The sequence below is a fragment of the Lichtheimia ornata genome, assembly GCF_029851405.1.
Source record: "Lichtheimia ornata isolate CBS 291.66 chromosome Unknown scaffold00046, whole genome shotgun sequence".
Taxonomy (NCBI): Eukaryota; Fungi; Mucoromycota; class Mucoromycetes; order Mucorales; family Lichtheimiaceae; genus Lichtheimia; species Lichtheimia ornata.
In genome coordinates, this window is record NW_026695366.1 from 112,024 (window position 1) to 132,496 (window position 20,473).

General features: G+C 43.5%; 6 protein-coding genes across 6 annotated transcripts; 4 read left to right on the forward strand and 2 right to left on the reverse strand.

The window, feature by feature from the left end:
* Positions 1-184: 184 nt before the first annotated feature.
* Positions 185-4,097, reverse strand: O0I10_008588 (uncharacterized protein; the record flags this gene model as incomplete). The annotated part of the gene is made up of 12 exons (XM_058488591.1): positions 185-1,537; positions 1,589-1,699; positions 1,759-1,861; positions 1,918-2,168; positions 2,220-2,608; positions 2,667-2,832; positions 2,895-2,984; positions 3,041-3,153; positions 3,208-3,426; positions 3,503-3,661; positions 3,724-3,829; positions 3,888-4,097. 12 exons carry the CDS (start codon positions 4,095-4,097, stop codon positions 185-187), a joined length of 3,270 nt encoding a protein of 1,089 aa, XP_058340616.1.
* A 1,791-nt stretch (positions 4,098-5,888) lies between these two features.
* O0I10_008589 (uncharacterized protein) lies at positions 5,889-7,135 on the forward strand (the record flags this gene model as incomplete). Its single annotated transcript, XM_058488592.1, has 5 exons — positions 5,889-6,369; positions 6,433-6,526; positions 6,586-6,757; positions 6,809-6,979; positions 7,034-7,135. 5 exons carry the CDS (start codon positions 5,889-5,891, stop codon positions 7,133-7,135), a joined length of 1,020 nt encoding a protein of 339 aa, XP_058340617.1.
* Positions 7,136-8,008: 873 nt separating this feature from the next.
* O0I10_008590 (uncharacterized protein) lies at positions 8,009-10,181 on the forward strand (the record flags this gene model as incomplete). Its single annotated transcript, XM_058488593.1, has 7 exons — positions 8,009-8,041; positions 8,097-8,301; positions 8,379-8,392; positions 8,452-8,524; positions 8,581-8,676; positions 8,736-8,918; positions 8,974-10,181. The coding sequence occupies 7 exons, from the start codon at positions 8,009-8,011 to the stop codon at positions 10,179-10,181; spliced, it is 1,812 nt and encodes a 603-aa protein (XP_058340618.1).
* Positions 10,182-10,437: 256 nt separating this feature from the next.
* On the forward strand, positions 10,438-13,214 carry O0I10_008591 (uncharacterized protein; the record flags this gene model as incomplete). The annotated part of the gene is made up of 10 exons (XM_058488594.1): positions 10,438-10,567; positions 10,641-10,698; positions 10,750-10,810; positions 10,872-11,601; positions 11,656-11,912; positions 11,971-12,294; positions 12,354-12,725; positions 12,788-12,889; positions 12,959-13,042; positions 13,101-13,214. The coding sequence occupies 10 exons, from the start codon at positions 10,438-10,440 to the stop codon at positions 13,212-13,214; spliced, it is 2,232 nt and encodes a 743-aa protein (XP_058340619.1).
* A 138-nt stretch (positions 13,215-13,352) lies between these two features.
* Positions 13,353-14,465, reverse strand: O0I10_008592 (uncharacterized protein; the record flags this gene model as incomplete). The annotated part of the gene is made up of 4 exons (XM_058488595.1): positions 13,353-13,444; positions 13,506-13,884; positions 13,945-14,251; positions 14,329-14,465. 4 exons carry the CDS (start codon positions 14,463-14,465, stop codon positions 13,353-13,355), a joined length of 915 nt encoding a protein of 304 aa, XP_058340620.1.
* Positions 14,466-15,115: 650 nt separating this feature from the next.
* O0I10_008593 (uncharacterized protein) lies at positions 15,116-19,700 on the forward strand (the record flags this gene model as incomplete). The annotated part of the gene is made up of 4 exons (XM_058488596.1): positions 15,116-15,643; positions 15,719-17,117; positions 17,181-18,280; positions 18,339-19,700. The coding sequence occupies 4 exons, from the start codon at positions 15,116-15,118 to the stop codon at positions 19,698-19,700; spliced, it is 4,389 nt and encodes a 1,462-aa protein (XP_058340621.1).
* Positions 19,701-20,473: the final 773 nt, after the last annotated feature.

Consider the following 20,473-nt stretch of genomic DNA (forward strand, 5'->3'; position numbering starts at 1 on the left):
TTTCTCATGAAGAAGCCGACACGACGAACCATAACGTAATATCCCAGCCCCCCCCATAACAGCACACACATTACAATGGACCAATGAAACCTTGGCTTTTTCTTTTTTCCGAAATACAGGGTGGGAAATCAATTACAACACGCTTTTGAATATACAAAATAGAGCGCTCTATGGCCATGTTGCGTTAAATGCGGGAAAATAAAAAGAAGGGAACTGCAGCGGGAGAAAGGGGCATTTGGTTCTTGAATTTGATCAAGTCAGTGACAGCTTGATTGTTTCTTGGAAGTTGGCTGTGATCACGTGTGGGGGAATTCTTTCCCGAATTCGTATCGGAACCTGTTGTACCATTACTAAAGGGCCGGTCATCTTGTTGGTTTGAAGTGCTTGCATGTCCATTACTAGTCGTGGTGCTATGTAATTGAGCCAACTTGCCCATGACATTTTCGATATCTTGTTCATTGGCCTTGAGCTCATCCACCAGCAATTTTCTAAGAACGGTCTCAGGAGGAAGGCCAGCATGAATATCTGTGCTCACGGCACGTTTGAGTTCATCCAGGCTGATCAATGGTTGCTGAGTAGTGGCAGAAGTCAAACATGTATGCAGTGATTCAACTGTATGAGTGGGCTGTGTCGGCTGAGAAGGAGGCTTCTTTTGCGATTGTAAATGGATCGACAACTTGCGATATTCAGGTGATGAAGGGTGGATGTAACGATCAAAAAATTCCACCAACGATTGCTTTTCAACAGTCCTCAATTCGGCCACATCCTTGTCCACATCATCAAACTCGTAATAACCAAAATCAATGTCGTTCCAATATTTGGCTCCTTCTTGACCCATGTTCTTGAACTTTTCTTGCTTGTCAGCAATAAGCGAATCCACTTGTGCTTCATATTCGGAAGGTGTCATGTTGACAATGATATCACGGAGCATGTCCAAAAACTCGTCGACGCGATTCTCGAGATAGACTGTATCACGTTCACTTTGGATGATGAAACGCAAGCCCATGGTGCCCACATGTCGACGCACGCCACTAAACACGAGGTAGCCAAGTTGTTCACGGGTACGAAGCTGATTGAAGCAAGGTTCTTGTGCAATTTGGGCCACCAAGCTCAAACGTGCTCGCAAGGGAATATCGGTCACGTCGCACACCTGTGAGTAGTATTCGATAGCCGAGTTCACATTTTCCATATCGCGGACAGGCAGCTGATACACAAATGATTCACCCGGTGGTAGATTCAAGCTGCGGGAGCTGATGAATTGGCTCGGCATCAATGGTCTGGCAGACAATACATTTTGAACAGTGCGGAACATTTGAATCGCCTCATCTTGATCAAGGTTGCCATGGACCAATCCTTCGATATGCAAATGGGATAGGATAGTAGGATAGAATGATTGCACATCCTGCAGCTGAATATCGGCTAGTTCATCAGCAAGATCATCGCATTTCCACATGCGTTCACGAATAGCGTATGTCAAATAATAGCTTGCATGCTGGAAAGGAGGTTCCAAGAAGAAGTTGCGGTATAATCGATGGACCTAATAAAAGATAGTTAGTTTATATCAAAGACCCTATGTGTTCCTATGTACCTGATCTTTGATCACTTTAAAGCGATCCGCCTCGATACGGATATTCTTCATGCGTTCAACCACCTTCTCCAATAGCAAAGGCAACTTATCACTGTATCCACCAACGGAAAGCTACACACACATCACAATGAGATATAGGAACGCGTAATGGTATCAAAATGAAATCATACCTCCAATCCATCAGGGTCTGTAGAGAAGTGATACGATAAACCTGCCACGTCTGCATTGTAAGAATATTCATTCAAAGAGTCTTCCAATAAGCTTATGTACAAGCTATTACGAGAATTGTCAGCCAAGTTTTTGTTTACAATGTAGGATCATTTACTTACGTGGAGATGACTGCATTGCGTGGTGTTGCATAGGTCAATGGATTTCGAAAGAGGATCCACACATTGGCTTTGGGTACCCAAAAAGTATCATCCTTCTTATGCCATAAACGGAGCATGGATGTCTCCTGAATCAAATCCGGTTTGCGTTGCTTGGTTTCAACGATCATCTTGTTGACGTCCAAGTTGGTAGGGATGAACTCATTCGGTGTTGGTAAAGAAAGGGCATCATTGGGAGTGATATGAGCCAACATCTATTTGCCATTATGAGAATAGGATCAAGAACAAAACACAAGCTCACATACATTATCCAGCTTTTGGCTGAGAGGAAGGATGCCGTATTCGGTATTATACCAGCGTTCAACCTTGTCGCATTTGATGCCAAATGGGAATTCTTGGCTGGCGAGAGTAAGACGGAAGTTGTCAGGGCGTAGCAATGAAAGGTGCTTTGTAATGAGTTCAGGGTCGTATTTGCGCAACAAGCTTGTACCACTGATTGTCCATTCTGGTGGATAATCCGATTGCATTTGTTGAGTGAGGAAGGAGGTGTATTGAGATGGTGGGTATTTCTCAGCAAACTTGAATTCGATGGCTGCAAGCGATTGAACTTCATCGAAAATCCATTTCTTGACACCAACTTTCTTGAGCATCTCAATATATTGGAAAATCACCATCACCACGTCCTCATAGTGTTCTATGTCGGAATGTATAAGTAACCTACTACCTTTTTAAACACTATAGCTATAGCTTACCAAGACCTTCTTCTGTAAGATCAACGCTCACATGAAAGAATCCAAAACCACGACCACCAAAGCATCCACCAGAACTCAAATAAGTCGCCCATCCCTTCTTTTTCAAATATGACAGGATAGAGCCAGGACCTTCATGACCAATCAAATGCGAGATGTAATTGGTAGGCTATGCAACAACATGCAATGTCAGTATTTGGATCATGTCGTTGTTTCCTAGCAATAGCTTACTTGGCTTTCAAAGTATGGGTTTTGATCAGGGAAAGGAAACGTGACATCCAGTGTTCGATTGTGTTTGACAGATTTGACAAATATTTGCGTCTATAATAAACACCATATTGAGTAACTTGATCTTTGTGATCCATCTTTGCACTTACTTTGAGCTCATTTGTTGTCAAGGGATGACCATCAAATTCAGGAACAGGGATATTCTTGTTCTTGACATGAGAAAACTTGTCAACCACCCATTCTGTCAACTGATCCAAGGATTCTATTTTCTATGTATGAGCCAATTGTACGTCCCTCACCCATCACTCAAGTCTACCTTTGCCGAGCACACAAAGTTTCATAATGTTGGCCGAGTAAAAGGTCTCATGAAATTTGAGCAATTCTTGTCGCACATCTTGACCACGTCGTTTGGGAGCATCCATCAATGTTTCAAGATTGCCCGTTTCAAAATGGCGCCATGGATGATTTGGATTGCTGAGTGTCTTTTCAACTTGAGCAATTCGCCAACAATCGGACTGTAGATTTTTCTTGTGTTCTATGCATGTGTGTGTGTGTGTGTGCGTATTCAGCAAAGATGTCGTTGCACATGCATGCATTATTCCCAGACTTACCCGAGTCAACAGCACGTAATTCCCTTTCAGTGCAGCTCTCAGAAAACAAAGGATCGATAAAGAAACGAGAAAACCGATCAAGAGCACCTTCGAGCCATTGATGACCCACTTCAAAAAAGTAATTTGTATTCTCGGTGCCTGTGAACGCATTTGCGTAACCTGTAACGTATGGCAAATCAAGTTAACGTTTGGATCAAGATGCCTTGTATATACACCCTTACCAGAATGCTCTGAAAGATACGAATAGTAATCGTTTTCCTTTGGATACTTTTCAGTGCCCATGAATAGCAAGTGTTCACAAAAATGAGCCAGGCCTTCAAGTTGATCCTAATAAAGGCACTTGTGTTATAATAAACGTCATTCACGGTCTACTTGTTCATCTTACGGGATCGCTTAGATTGCCAACGTGAACGTCGAGAGCAGCACTAGCACGGTCTGTATCTGGGTCACTGACGAGGAGCACCTGCAACTTGTTGGCAAGACGTATTAATCGGTAGCTTCGGTCATCGCTGTCTGGACATTCGAGAGCTCTGTTAAAGACGTGATGCGTGCCATCAGGACTTGGGGACCAGTCTTCAAAAGAACGAGCCACCATAGTTGTGTGGTATGTGAATATGAAAAAGAGAAAGGGGAAGAGGAAGCAATAGCGGAAGTGAGAGTGCTGGTTGCCACGCTTTTCATAAAGCAGCAGCAACTTGTGTGCGCGCACGGCGTCACGCGGAAAGCAAAGGATGCACGCTATGCCTGAGTCATTATTCCCGGGTCATCATCATCACAAGCATTTTTTTTGCGTGCGAAGATGCGTGCGTGTGTGTGCGTGTGTGTGTACCTTGTCGTACTGTCATGGTTACCATCACCACCACGACCACATATGTATGTACACGCTCGCACACGCACACACACATACTCACACACAACAACGTTGTATAATTTCAGGTACCATCGTTGCCTCCCCCCTAATAAGTTGCCCACTGTGACACATGCAGATGAGGCAACTTGAGTATTCAATGCATTGTTCTTGCCTTGCGAGATATACGCAGCACGATGAACCATGGCAACGACTGCTGATCGGGTCACATTGATCATTTTGTATTCTAAGTTCTGACATGATTCCTTTACTTTTTGGTGTATCAACCCCAGCTTCTTTCATCATGCAACAGCACAGCAAGCTTAATTTTCATGTCTAAAAAAGAAAATGAAAAGCCATGATTCACATAGCATTATACAAAGAAGAAGAATAAAGGAATGAAGACGACACCAATGGCTGCTCTTTCGCCATCACCACCACCAGCACATGATGTCTGCACCATCAACCGATCACTCTTTCCCGCCAAAAAAATCGTAGATTCCGAAGCACCCACACATCATATATGTGGAAACGGTGTGGGTGTGTGTGTGTGACAGACGCTTTGGCCAAGGTATCATTACACAAAAAAAAAGCTCCCCCATTTGCATCTTCACCTGCTCATCAACATTACACCCCCCCCCAGCATCACACATGCAGTGCTGTCGTCGTCGGTTGCCGCCAAATATCGGCATCATTCTCAGCCTCGTTTCTTTTTTGTCATCGTCTGATGGTTCATGCATATGCGTAATGACGATTCGTGCAACAACCACCATCCTATCATTGTCGCATCCGTTGCAAGTCATCATCCCTTTTGCTTTAGAGTTTGGTACCATTTTCTCCGCCACCTCAGGAGACTCGCTATCTCTTTTTTCTCTTTCTCGGGTGAAACAATAGCATTACCGCCTTATTTCTAAATCGAGTTTTATAATACTTTTGTATGCTTGGCTGTATAAAAAATCGTGGCTATGACGTATTACGACACCCTGCAGCAGTTATTCATACGTTAGAAAAGGTTTGATATGGAACATGCATTGGATCTTATACTCACAGCGTTGATTTCTAGTTTCGTTTTAGAGGTCTCAACATGCCTATACAAGCATTCAACGGCTTTCGGTTAGTGGAGCGGTGTCCCTAACAACCCCCCTTTGTAACACGTCCTGATGGTTGTTGGGAAGCTTATGCACCAACAGCTTATACGACAATACCAATAAATGATTTGTACATGTCGTCAAAGCCAATCCTAGTGTTATGGCATATGCATGCTGGACCCTTCGCGCAATATCATCACAGCAATCATCAGCAAGCAATTTACTTGAAACAACAACGCGTAATATAACTTTCAATACAGAACTTTATTAGCAGATTCTAGTTCTATTGCTATGGAATTGGTCAAAGAAGAGGGCAGGTAATTGCATTGCTTTTCTTATCACGAGACACGGAGCTTGATTATCAGCATCGCCTGTATCCACGGTGAAGATCAATGCCAGCTGCGTTTATGTTTTTTCATTGTTCCTCTTTTACACAGACTATACCGATCGCATGACCAATTTACACAAACGCCGTAAAATAATAAAGGAGGCTCTTCTTGATGGAGACGACAATCGCAGTGAAATCTCAGTAACATCCAAGCGCTCTCGAGCGTCTGCAGCTGTGGATCAGCAATCGGTAGCATCACATCACACGCATGTCTCTCGACAAAGTAAACTATCAGGTGTCCGCCAGCAACACGCACCTCCTCCAACAAATGTCCCTTCAAGGTCGAAACGAGATTCCATTGCGACTCATATTTCACGGCATAGTCAATTGCCTCAACAGGAACGTCGTTCACCTGCACTATCGCATGTCAGCCATCATTCACATATCCAACAACAACAACAACGCCCAGCATCTCCTGTTCCATCACATATCAGTCAACAACAACGGCAGCAATCTCTTCCTCCTTTTATTCCCCCCGAACATACATCATCACAAGACCTATCACGCATGAATAACGTATCATTACGGCGTGATCGATCATTATGTACGTATGGCTATGGCTAGCAAAGGATGTGGAATAGGATGGGGACTGACTCCATTTTACAAGTTGAACGCAACAACAGAGAAGGAACCCCCTCAGAATTTGGTCTCAATGATAAGCAATATGCGGATCTTTCCAAAATCATCCATGAAGCTTTCAAGTACGTAAGCAAACCACTTGATCTACACTACACAAGAACTAATAGATTGTGTTTATTAGTACAACTATCCACCAAATCGAAGAGGAAGACAGCAATAGCAAACGAGAGGAGGCATACAAGCGTGTCGTGGCTAATGCAAAAAGGAAAGCGATGAGCGTTTTGAAGCGACTTCAAGTACCACCCAAGATGGCAGATACTGTCTTTGATATCAATTTACACAAGGAGAAAGCGGTATGGTCATTTCATCTCGATCATATGGAATACTAAGTATATGCTATATAGGATAAACTTCGAGAAGAACTCAAATTGGAAGTGGATGACTACATTGAGGTTCAACTTGCACTTGCCGCGGCAGAATACAAACATGAAAAGGACAAGGAAAAGTTAAAGGAAACCCATGCCAAGCTGAGTGAGGAACAAGCTATTTTCAATGCAGAGCACGATCAGCTGGGAGTAAGTGTCAAAGGATCTTATTTCATAACGCGGAATCTAACTCAAAGTAATCAGGAACGGCATCCATTAGTCAACGCCCCTCCTCCAAAAGACGACTATGCATTCAATCTTTTAAAGTATCCCGCATCATCTTTCAATCCAAAACGAGACGTATAGATAATAATCTCTCTCACTGGAATAAAAAAGTTGCGTATCATTATGATGGATAGCTATCTTTTACAACCTGTGAAAATATAGAGCTGAGACATGTCCAAGTCCTTTGTAATGATATTTGAGCGCTTCATTGTTTTCATGCTTTCATTGTGGTGTTATTGGATACTTGTGATGAGGAAAATCCTAACCATTGTTTCTCCCACACCCAATCTTTGTCAAGCACGTTTAAGGTATCATCCCTGATCAGGTGTATTCAAAGACATAAGAAAGGGACTGCCGACGAGCAGGTGGAACTAGTTTCCATTTCAAGAAATGGGCGTGTGTTTTATGCACCAAAGTTTTGTTCAAACTCAGATGACGCACCTTGGTTATGCTACGTGCAAGGCATCCGATGGTAGACCATGGCAACGGATCCAACTTTTTTGCAGCTTCGTATGAGTCAAGAAGGTCATTTTAAGCAACTCTCATGCGGTAGCCGCTGAATCCACAACCAGTATGTTTTCACAACTCTGAGTATATTCATCCTACAAGCATTCACATGGACGATCACGAACCACAGCAAGAAAGTGCAAACGCTAAAGAGACAATATTGCGGCATTGATCAACCCAAGGATACCGATGAATAACAGAAGCACCGACGCGCTTCAACAACTCCATTTTGTGGATGATGCCAAAGAAAAGTGGAAATCCAACAAGATGTAACAAGAACCAAAGGCATGTGCACAGACCAAATACATAGCATGTTGGTGTCCTTCGTTATAAGTCATTCTTCACATAAGAATTAGGCCACTTTTTTATTAGGTTACGAATCAGAATTTGTCTTTTAAAAAGAGTGTACAGCAAATGCTACTATCAATTAACAGTATTTGTGTTACCATGAACGCCCCAATTTCATATGAGAGTGATGCGGTTTGGGGAGCAAAATGTGCCACGCCCTACTTCTCTTTCACTTATGCCAAAACAGACGCGTTGTTGCCCTTGCAAATGGACCGGTTGCCATGACGCTTTTGAAACGGTCGAGATTCTCTATGAGCACCTGTGCAATGAACACATTGGTCGTAAAGCAACTCACAACTTGTGCCTTGAATGCCGATGGGACGAGTGTGGTGCCCAAGCAGCCAAACGCGATCATCTCGCCAGCCATTTACTTGTCCACCTTCCACTGAAACGTAGGGAGCAAAAAGGGGAGGATCGTTCTTGAGGAGCAACGGTTACTAACGCTACACAACATCTATTTGTATTGTAGCCCATCAATGCTCGGTAGGGTCACAGATAAGGACGCATGGATGAAGATGTACTTATAACTCATGTGCTATTAGACTTGCAAGAAAGCTTTCAAGCGACCTCAGGATTTGAAAAAGCATGAAAAGATCCATACTATTGAACATAAAGGTATATGCATGAGGCAACGTCTTTATAGGCAATAGGTACTCATGTTATGTCAATAGCGTCACTTATCAGCAAACAACCTGGATACAAAGCCGTACGACGTAGAAAACATCAATCGCAAACTTCAAAGTCCAATACCGATTGGCACACGCAAGGTAAGCAAAGAGAACGTATCTTTCATAGTGAAGACCAAATATAACCTATTTGCTATTAGCAACCAGCCCAAGCTCGAACAAGACCGATACCGATTTCTCGGGTAGCGGCAGCCATGTTCCTTCCAACTCGGGCAATTCGTCATTATTCATCCGCAGACAGAGCCCAATCTCCATGAACCCTGTACAAGATCTCTTCCAGCAGGTGGTGGATAATAATACTTTATCACCAGAGTACAATGACGGTAGGTTATGTCCAAACATTCTTGCAATATAGGAAACTAAACATGATTATTACAGAGATGATGGATCGACTAGATTATATTTCTGCAGCTGTGCAACATCAATCAAATGAATGGATCCCACCCGTGGACAATCCAAATGACCTTGATACATTGCAATCATGGCTAGAACAATTATCCGCCAACATTCAAACAGACACATGCTTGTATCCTGATTTAGCAACAACAGCAACAGCAACAGCAACAACGACACAACCACCATCCACATCATCAGCATCCGATAACGACCTGTATTTGTATTCAAATGAATTTCTTGACAACATTTCCAATACACCTTCACCACCTGATTGGAAGACGCTTATGATGACAAGCACTGAGAATCCCCTGGCAGCATCTGTGTTATTGAATCATTCTCAAAACAGCCATACGCCACCTTCCATTTCTTCACATCATCCATCTCCTCCATCATCTACATCACCATCATCACCACCCGAAGACCCATCATCATCTACAGCAACAGCCGCAACAACTATTGGCGCCTCTTTTTGGACACCTGCATCTGATCTACCACCAGTAGAAGAAAAGAACGAGGCTATCGATGGCCCAACGCCTTCTGATTCAGTCGACTTTTCTCCACCCGTCATGGTTTACAGTGAGAAACAGCCTATCCATTTATTCGAATCGAGCAGTGAAAAGACACAAATGGCTGCTGCTGCAAAGGCGAAGCAGCGTCAGAATCCCATGTCTCATGAAGATAAACGTAACGTCATTCGCATGCTGAATGTACTCAGTGCCCCTGATGATGATGCCAATAACCAGCAGACATTATCATCTTCGACAACCACAATCACCACCCATAGTAACCATAGCAGCACAAAATCACCCATCAAAAAGGATGAAAAGAAGGATGCCCCTCAAAGCGCAAGTCCAATGGTCAATTCACCATGTACAACCCACGCTGGTGGAGTCTTCAAAGTATTGGACGATGACAAGGATACAAAAGAGGATTCACCTTATGCTGGTCTTTTGGAAAAGCTACGCGATCTCTCGTTTGATGATTCAGATGATGCCAGTGATGATATGCAACAGCAGCGCCATGCTGAGACTGTCAATTATTTATGGGATGCGGTGATGCGTGCCAAAAAGACAATGAGCAAGCCTTCAAGGAGCAACAGCAACGAGACACGTCGTCATGGAGATACCCCTCAGCAGCATACACCAACAACAACTACAACTACTACTCGTACCCCTCTCATTTCTGTTTGAATTACATACATGCATTTGATTATAGCTATTCCTCATATTCCTCCCCTTCCTTTTATTTCAACAGCAGTAAACAATTCATTTATTTTCTATTTGCATGACAAGTGCTTAAAGTGTATACGCACACATGATCCATGATCTCCGATCACGTGCCCTCGGAGCCAAAGAGGTTGGATGGAAGGAAAAGCCACTGCCTGATTTGGATGACACTTTGGTTTCAGCAACAAGTCGCAACTTTTTCCCTTGACAGATCTTGATCATGGCCAAATCGAAAAAGGCTCAGCACCGACCCCAGCAAAAGTCAAAGGACAAAAAGGCCGATCGTCCTCACAATGGAAAAGCAACCAAAGTCACCAAAAAGAACAACAAGAATACGGCTGCCAGCAAAGGTGAGTAAAAGCTGAAACTCGAGATCGGTTAGCGAACAATGCCCATTGGTAACCAACCACCGATACCATTTAGCCGTAGAAGCCAAGACAGGCAAGAAGGACAAGAAAGATAAGAGCAAGAAAAAGTCAAAGTATGTGTATTTCGATTATAAAAACACCTTGTTCCTGACCACGGCTTGTAGGATGTCTGTCGAGGACTTTTTCAACGGTGGTTTCCAAGACGATGATGACGATCTCGATAAGGTATGATTGGGAAAGAGAATATACATGTATACCATGCATCATGTTTACATGGCCATATCAGGAATTGGAGAATATGGAAATGATCGAAGAGCAGCCCGATGAAGACGTCAGCGACTCTGAGCCCGAACAGCAACAACAACAACAACAGCAGTTGGATGAGGATGAGGATGATGAATCGAGCGTCGATCAAGAAATGGAGGATGAAGTTATGGAGGAAGATAACCACATGGAAGAAGAAGAGGAAGAAGAAGAATCCGATGAAGATGAAGAGAACGACGCAAACAGCGAGTCTGCCGAAGAGAATGCAACATCCGATGATAATGACGATGATGATGACGATGAACAAGACACCAAGGATAGCAGAAAGAAACTTGTCAGTGATATTGAAAAGCACAAGAAGGAATTGGAGAAACTCAAAAAGAGCGATCCCGAGTTTTACAAGTACCTCCAGAAGGAAGAGAACAACTTGTTGGAATTCGATGAATCAGCCGACGACGTTCCCGATGATGAAGAACAAGAGGATGATGAAGATGTTGATATGGATGATGCCGAAGCTTCAGAATCCGAGTCCGAAGCATCTGATCAAGAAGAAGAACAAGCTGATCCATTTGGTGACGACCTTGAGCTCTTGACCAAAAAGAAGGTCGCCGCTATGATTGAACAAGTTGACACCAAAAAATCTTTGCCAGCCATGAAAAAGTTGTTGCTTGCTTTCAAGACTGCAGCAAGGATGTCGGATGAGGAGCAACAGGAAGGCGTATCTTTTGTCTACAAGATTCAAGATCCAAAAGGTAATTGATCAGGAGTATAATGTCGAAGGAAAGGATACTAACATTTGTTGATAGTATTCAACATGGTTGTCACTGGTACCATGCGTTGTGCACCAATGGTATTCAATCATTTCCTGAAATCCAACAAGACCCCAAGTGCATCTCCAAGGTGGCATGTCGCTGAAGGTGCTATCAAATCCTATCTCACAAATATGCTTCATCTTATGCGTGGTTTGACGGACTCGGATATGTTGTATTTGGCCACACGTGAAGCTGAAAAGTGCTCAGCCTATTGGGTTTGCTACCAAAAGATTGCCAAGGATTACCTCAAGGTATGTATGTGGACTTGATATTGACAATGTTGATAATAATAACAATATTCCCATCTAGGTTCTTTTGGAATTGTGGTCCACTTTTACTTCATCCGACAACTTGCGTATCCAAAGTTTCTTAGCCATTCGATCGTTGGCAGTGGCACGTGTCCACAAAGGCAAACCCAACACCTACCTCGACTTGTGTCTTAGAAACATTTATCTCACCTTTGTCCGCAACTGCAAGGGCACCAACGAACACACTCTACCCAGCATCAATCTCATGCGTAACTTGGCAACACAACTCTATGCCATCGATTTGGATCTCAGCTATCAGCAAGCATTTGTATATATCCGTCAGTTGGCTATCCATCTACGTAATGCTATGCAGCTTAAGAATAAGGTAAAGTAAGGTGCATGAAGATAGAAAGTGACCAAAGGTGTCTAATTACTCGCTCACAGGAAAGCTACCAAACGATCTACAACTGGCAATTCGTGCACTGTATCGATTTCTGGTCCAATGTCTTAGCAGCCAACTGCGCCGATTCAAGCTCGCCACTCCACCCGCTGATTTATCCATTGACTCAGGTTGCATTGGGTGCTATTCAATTGGTGCCTACTGCACAGTATTTCCCTGCTCGATTCCATATCATCCGGTCCATGATCACCCTGGGTCGTTCCACCAAGGTGTATATCCCACTTGCACCCTATCTTATGCAGTTGTTGGAGTCTCGTGAATTGACAGCAGTGGCAAAACCTTCTACTCTCAAACCTATCATGTGGGATATCCATTTGCGTGCACCAAAGCAGTATCTTCATGGTCGAGTATACCAGGTAATATGGAAAAGGAAAGCGTGTGTGTGTCTAGATATATGCTGACATACTTTAAATGATAGGATGGTATCATTGAGCAACTCTGTGAATGCATTAGCGAATACTACAAGAGCTATGCTTATCATATTTCCTTCCCTGAAATGGTCATTCCTGGCATTGTAGCTGTTAGTATACATTGGATCGCTCTATATATATGAAAGACGGAGTTGACTAATATCATTCATGCATTGTAGATTAAGCGATTTGTGAAAAAGAGAAACGCTACAAAGACCGCCAACATTAAAGGGAACAAGAAGTTTTTGGATGTTGCATCCAAGGTAAGTAACAATAACACATTTAATGCATTGATAGAGTGATTAACAAATGCATTCTTAGCTTGAGCTCAAGGCCAACTTTGTTCTCACACAACGATCCAAGATTGATTTCAGCCCGACAGACCAAGAACAAGTCTCAAAGTTTATAGATGACATGCGACAAAAGTTACAATAACCTAATCCAATCATTTTCAACCACCGTAGCATAACATTCATAATACATTTTCCTTCTTTTCGCTGATTCATTTGTGTGAAGATGGTAATGATGCTTTAATAGTGGATTAGAATGGGAAGTATTTACAACGTGGAAAATCTATGGCATTTGCATGCGTGCGCTTGCTTCAGAAGTAATGGCTTCAATCACATCTTCTTTTAAGAGCTCCTTGACGGTGTAAGGTAATGATGCTATACAATTGTAATATGAGCACAATGATATATCAAGCATCGTGATAGTGGATGATCTCACCTTCATATGTGTAAACGATAACTGTGTCATTGATGTACATGTAACGTTTTGCAAGTGCTGATATACAATTGACGACGCGAGCGATGCTTTCTCGTTCTTCCATGGATATCTCGTCATTTTCATTCGAGTAGGAGACGCTGGTATCGATGTCATCTGCATTGATGTTGGCAATACCTTGCATCTTCTTGTTGACCCAAATGTAACCGTTCAGACCCAAGATAATGTCGACACCTGATGGCAGACTATGGAATTGCGATTTACAGCGTTGAACAAGCACAGGAGGTACACTGACAAAGGATCCATTGCGTAACTTGCAATACTTGAACGCACGTGTATGAAGACCCATTGCACCATCTTGATAGAAACTTTGTACTTCAGCCTACCACATGGATATGTAAACAAGATAGACCTTGAACACAATGGGATTTTCACTACTTACCACAAGGACATCTCCTTCAGCAAAGAATTGACGCATATGTAACTCATCCGATTCGTTCTTTCGTCGTTGAACACCACCAGGCAAATTGACCGAGCTCAAAAGTAATACTGCATCTTGTCGGCCTGCGACATCCACTTTCCATCGTTTGGTAATGACTTCGGTCACGCGACCTACGACAATATCTCCAATCTCGGGTGTGTATCGCGTCTTGAGTGGCCGTACAGAAAGCAACTTGTTGACTCGCTCCACAGCACCAGCTACTGCAGATACAACCACGCCTTCTCCATCCGAGTATGTACCATGACCCCTAGTATTATCCACCTCTTGTCAGCCACAAGAACCCCACACCACCATCAGATCGATCGCCTTGTTTTTCTTTTTTACCTCATGAACTGTTGATCGGTCGTCACTGTTTCGCCTGGATTCACCAAATGCGGCTGGCTTTCATCGTCAATCTCCATACGCTCGGCACGTTGCTTCGATCGAACGGGTGCCACGGGTGATAGAATGTTCAATTCCATGGTAGAATGGGTGGTGTGTCAAGCAAACGAAAAAAAAAAGACGAAGAGGTAGGGTGCGACAACTGAGTTTTAAGCAGGTGGGGTGCACCAGGTGGGGTGCAAATAGCCGAACAGACTCAGTTGATGCACAACTTTAGTTTGCACTTTCACGCCTATGCACCATCCCTCGCCACATGCCATCTTTCACGCATCACCATGCTATAACCACCCATATCGCTGCTCGGTGCTATGCGTCATCACAACTCCAACTACAATTCCAATGTATTTTATCACCTGTCATGCGATGGGACCTTAGTCAAAGCTTCATCAAATCCTCAAGTTGAGTGACTCAAAGTCTATTAATATTATAGACCTCATGAATAAAATTACTGGAATAAGGCGTGTAATAACAACTCTTTTCTCAATAGCCATTTATGTATCTTCTTTGTAGGATATGGTTCTAAATGGAAGTCATCTTTTATATTGGTGGAGTGCCTTGGCTGAGGGCACCATCAATATCACGTGGTTTCGTGTTAGGCTCACAGATGACAGCTGACCAGTATGCATAAATGATTATTCCCATCAAAGTTGTCACCGCATACTCTTCTTCTCTCGACCACTGTAAGTGCATGTTGTCACACCACAAAGTGCATACTAAACACGTTCAATAGATGTCTGCACTCAACCAACGTCTCCACGATGTCCTCATGTACCAATGGGCTGAGTACCCTGAAACTTTGAAGGTGTTTCCAAAGAATGTCGCCGATCTCAGGACAAGGTGTGGCAATGCAATGCTCGCTTTCCAAAGCATGCCTGGCACCAATGAAGTTCTCAAGGAGCAGGAGAGACGACTAAGAAGGATGGGATTACGTGTGGAGAAGGCAGCTACCCAAGATTGTGCATCAACAACCATATCCATGCTCAACGGAAGCACGCCAAGTGCCATCAATCTTGCAGTTGGGAAAACGGCACTCCCCGTTCATGGTGACCAACTCGTCTTCGCTATCAGCAACCTCATGCAAGTGGACATCTTCTATTTTTCAACCCGTGCGCAACCTCGCTTGATCACCCCACGAAATCCACTTGCTTCGTCCCATGAACGCCCTTGCATTGCCATACTGCACCATGTTGATTCATATGCTGGTACCTCTCAGTGGTTCAATATTTGTGTTGATGAAAGCAAAACGAATGTACCATTGGTAAGATTTTCCTTATTTCGTCATTTGACATATACCCATATACTCATATCAAATATACACCCATCATGTTATTAGATATCCCCCCAAGGAGCATCGTCTGTAAGCAAGCCGTATCCAACACCACCAGCATTTTCAAGATCTGAGACTGGTTCGACAAAGTCAAGAAAGGCGTACACGAAGGTTGACATCAGCAGCGAACGACTGATATCGACTTTGGAGGAACATCTCAAGAGGTATATCAGCAACTTGTACCAGACGAAGGTGGAGAATGGGAAAGAGAAGTTCGATAACTTCTTCCAAAAACAACTCAAGCTGAAGAACCTCCCTATGGTCAAACAAGGCGTATACGACGAGTTGTTTGGGGATGACACAGACAAGCATCCAGCAGCAGCTTGGTTATCTAGCGCTCTGAGGAAGATTGATGGATATGATGCTATCGGCAGATATCGTGAGATCGTGACAGCATTCCAGCATCAGCAAATGGAAGTAGAGGAGGGATCGGAGAAGAGAGCCAGTGACAGCAACAGCAGCAGTGGCAGCAGCAGCAGCAGCAGTGGGAGTAGTTCTGATGATGAGGGTGGCAGTATACAGCAAGAAGGCAACACAAAGACAATCCAGGAGACCAAAATCGAGACAGCTACCATGTCCTTGAAGGCGTTATTAAGAGAAGATGTCTCTTTTCATGATATCAAACAACGACTTGAAGAAGAAAAGTCTCGACTGGCAATGGATTTTCAATCTCTAAGCACGTGTGTCGGCAAGGCAGTGGACATGCTATCAAAGGGAGAGCTCAATCAGCTATGTGGATATGCTCAGCCTGTTTCAAGTGAGATCGATATCAAAGATGTGGCGAAAGATTTCGATTTTGGTGATGGTGCCACAACAACTATTGCTGTCGTTCCTGTTCAAAGCAATGTCTCCAGCTATCAAGACCAGAAGCTATTCGAGCATGGCCACTTTTCGAATCTATTATCCGGTTGTGTCAGCAACTCCATTAACGAGGGGAAAGAGAGATCGGTTTACAAGGAGATTCGAAGACTTTTGCTTCCACAGCTTGATCAATCGGACAAGAATCATGAGCAATTTTGGTTCAATCAAGCCGTAGCTGATATGCTGACAGAGTTCACAACATCATTCAAGAAGATGTGGACCAGGAGCCGATTAGAGCGTGACCTCCGTGTTTCCATCCTGGGCTTGCTACGTGTACGGTTGGCACCACAACGATTACAACGATACATTGAATATCGCCGTAACGCAGGCAAGAAAAAGAGTGAGGCAAAGGAGGCTTCAAGCAATGCTTCATTATCACAAAGTCAGCAAAAGAAGCAACAAAGGTCCCTTATGCGTCGTATTGGTGCTGCTGTGATCAAAGGAAGGCCATCTAAAGTCATCCAGAAGCTGTATGGCAGACTTGTGCAACTCACAGAAGCTTCAATGACAACTTCTACACAATCGGATTGCCAAAGTGAACGAGGTATGTATCTTTATTATTTATATGGAATCATTAGACCCACGTAGCTAACCTCAGTGATAATAGAAGCAGATGACGGCTATGATCCCTTCAACTTGCCACATGCAGAAGAAGAATTTGAAGAAGATGTTGATGAGGATAAGGGTGAAAAAAGCAAAGAATCAACATCAAAGACTCTTCGTGCGTTGGTGGCAATATTGAAACGACTTCTTCAATCTGGTTCAACAGGCAAGGTGTTTACCAAAGAAGATATTACCAAAGCAGCATTCAAAGGGACGACACTTTCTTGCGAAGAAGCAACAGCTGCGGCAGACATTGCCAATTTTCTCAATCCTTTCGTACCCAAGAACGAAGCGTTACAAGATATCACCGTGCTTAATGGAGTTGCAATAGCAACAATCGCCAATGTTGTTGTTAATCTCGTGCAACCTCAGCAAAATCAGTGGAAGCTGACCCCAACATCATCCCAATCAAGAGGGCTACCACTAAGTTCAGCTGCTTTGTATCAAATTTTACGCAAAGAATACGAGATCCCACGTGGTGGCTCGGGGGGATATATCAGCAGTGTCCATCAAGCAAGAAAAGCAAAGAAAGAATTGTTTCAAGCATTCTTCGACGTGGAGAAAATGGAGCAATTTCTTTCCAGTCGTGGTCTTACTCCTTATTGGCGAATCATATACGTTGATCAATGGCGGATAAGAATTGTTGGAAGAAGGACTGTATACCGCGATCCAATGATGACACGCAAGAAGAAGAAAAAGAAGAAGGTGTTGAGATCTGCTGGAAAGAGAAAAGCTGGTGGTAGTCGTCGTGTCAATTCAAAGCGACATAAAGGAGAAGCGATGGATGATGCCCAAGTGGAAGGCGTGAACCAAGAACTCAAGGAGACACGACTAGCACTAGCCAAAGCAAGAAGAGAGCATACGAAGATGGAAAGAGAGCGTGCAGATCTGGGGCGAGCGTTTCGAGAAGAAAAGAAGAAGAAGAAGCGTTGGAATTCAGCATTGTACTCACAGCTGAAAGAAGCAAGGAAGGCGGTGAACGATCATTATGTCAAGATAGACAAGCTGAAGGAGAAATCAAGTCGCCTTGCCCAACAGCTATATAACATGCAACGAGGATCAGGAAATACAGAGACAAAAACAAAACTTGATGGATCCAAAAGGGTATGTATCATCATCTCATTTCGTTCTTGATAGCAAAGGTTGCTTACATGTTTAATAGAAGGCGGCATCTATGATTAAGCAACATATCAAGGGGGAAAGAACAATTGCACTCACCGGCACCGACCCAGGCATTGTTACCACTGCCACTATCGCAATCGTACCTGCTGCCGAACACATCAGACATATTCAAGATATCGCTTCGCTTGAGACTTCGGATGAGGAAAAGGTGCAATCATCGTCGCCATCAAAACACGTCGATCCATCATCATCATCCCAACATGGGTCACCATCATTTTCATCGCCAAGTGTGGAGCTACCATTATCAGCACAACATGACCCATCATCATTTTCATCGCCAAGTGTGGAACTACCATTATCAGCACAACATGAACCACAATTATTCTCATCGCCAAGTGTGGAACTACCATTATCAGCACAACATGACCCATCATCATTTTCATCGCCAAGTGTGGAACTACCATTATCAGCACAACATGAACCACAATTATTCTCATCGCCAAGTGTGGAACTACCATTATCAGCACAACATGACCCATCATCATTCTCATCGCCAAGTGTGGAACTACCATTGTCAATACAGCATGCTGTTGAGCCATTAGCCACCTCATTTACACCATCACATTCATCTACACAACCGCAGCACTCCCCCCACCTATTTGATGAGCCTTCAACAACCAAATCAACCCAACAGAAGTCATCATCCCAACCAACTAAGACAGCTACAGTCAATCTCACAACAAAGCTGGTATCCGATCGCACGTTTAGCACCATTCATCGGCGACAACGTGAATGGAGAGAACGGCACAAAATGGATACATCGTCAACCAAACAAGCAAAGCAGACCAGAACACGTGAAATTCGACGCAATCGGTTTTATTGCAAATTTGGATCAAATGTTCGACACAAAGCTGCTGCCGATGGTGAGAAGAAGGCTGCGAGCATCATAAACTTTTATGGATCATGGACAGGGAGAAACAGCAGGATCAAAGGGCATGCACGTGGTGGAAGTCAAAGCAAGCTGCAACAAAGAATGAATGCACCGGAAAACGACCACTTGCTTGTGGTGGATGAGTACAACACAACAAAGACTTGCGGAAGTTGTCTTCATGGTGTTGAGCTACAATGGCAGCGTAAAAAGGATGGTACATTCAAACGTTGCAAAGGAGCAGTGAACTGTCCCAATCCTCGTTGTCCACGTCGACTTGCCAGCAATCAAACTACCAAGAGTCGAGACGCATCTGGAGCTGAAAATATTGCTTTGTCTGGATTGTCGCGTATTATGTCGAAGGATTCCAAGCCCTTACCTGCTTTTCAGCGTGGAGGCAATACCACAGCATATGAACTTGCTACACCATTTCAACAATTAACCACCAGTGGGGCCAGTACTGGCCATCATTGATGACCACAATCATATGTGGACTAAAATTATGGGTAAGCCATTTTGTTAGCTCTATGATTTAGTGACTGATATGGATGGTGTAAATAGCTCAAGCCAGATTTGAGGCCGTCTCCATCTCGGACTTGGACACTGAAGCCAAAATTTGAGTCACGTGGATCGGTTGCCCATGATACCCATATCCCAGCTCGCATGATACGTCTTCTTCACTATGTGAATCGATCACCAAGCGTAGTGCCCCTCCCATCTCTCATAATAAATATCACTTTATGTGATGATGTTGACCAATTTGGATTATCAATGCTCCTCAAAACATGGACATTTATGTAACTGGATTATGGTAGAAGAAGATTACAAAGAGATCGTGTACATATTTTAAAAGGTCATGTGAAGGATTAGGATCACACCATTATACCTGCTTTTGAGATTCTTTGCATCTGGGATTATCACCATCCATTTGATATGCAGCAGGATACTCACAAGGGCCATTGTATCATACTTACCTGGCATTGGTTTGAACATTTATCCTGAAGCCGTTGATGTGTGGGTGTGATGTCATTCTTTTCTTTATAAGCCAAGATGATGTATGATGTTGATCTAGTGGCTACTGTACCAATGGTTGCGTCATACAAAAATGTCCTCACGTCAACATCCATACTACCCGAATCAATTGCGCAACCTCCTCCCATTTTCTATTGCTCTCTTTACATCATGATCCATATGCAAGGAACTTTCTATCTCGATCATCGCATGAGGGTCGGGGTCATTGGATAACA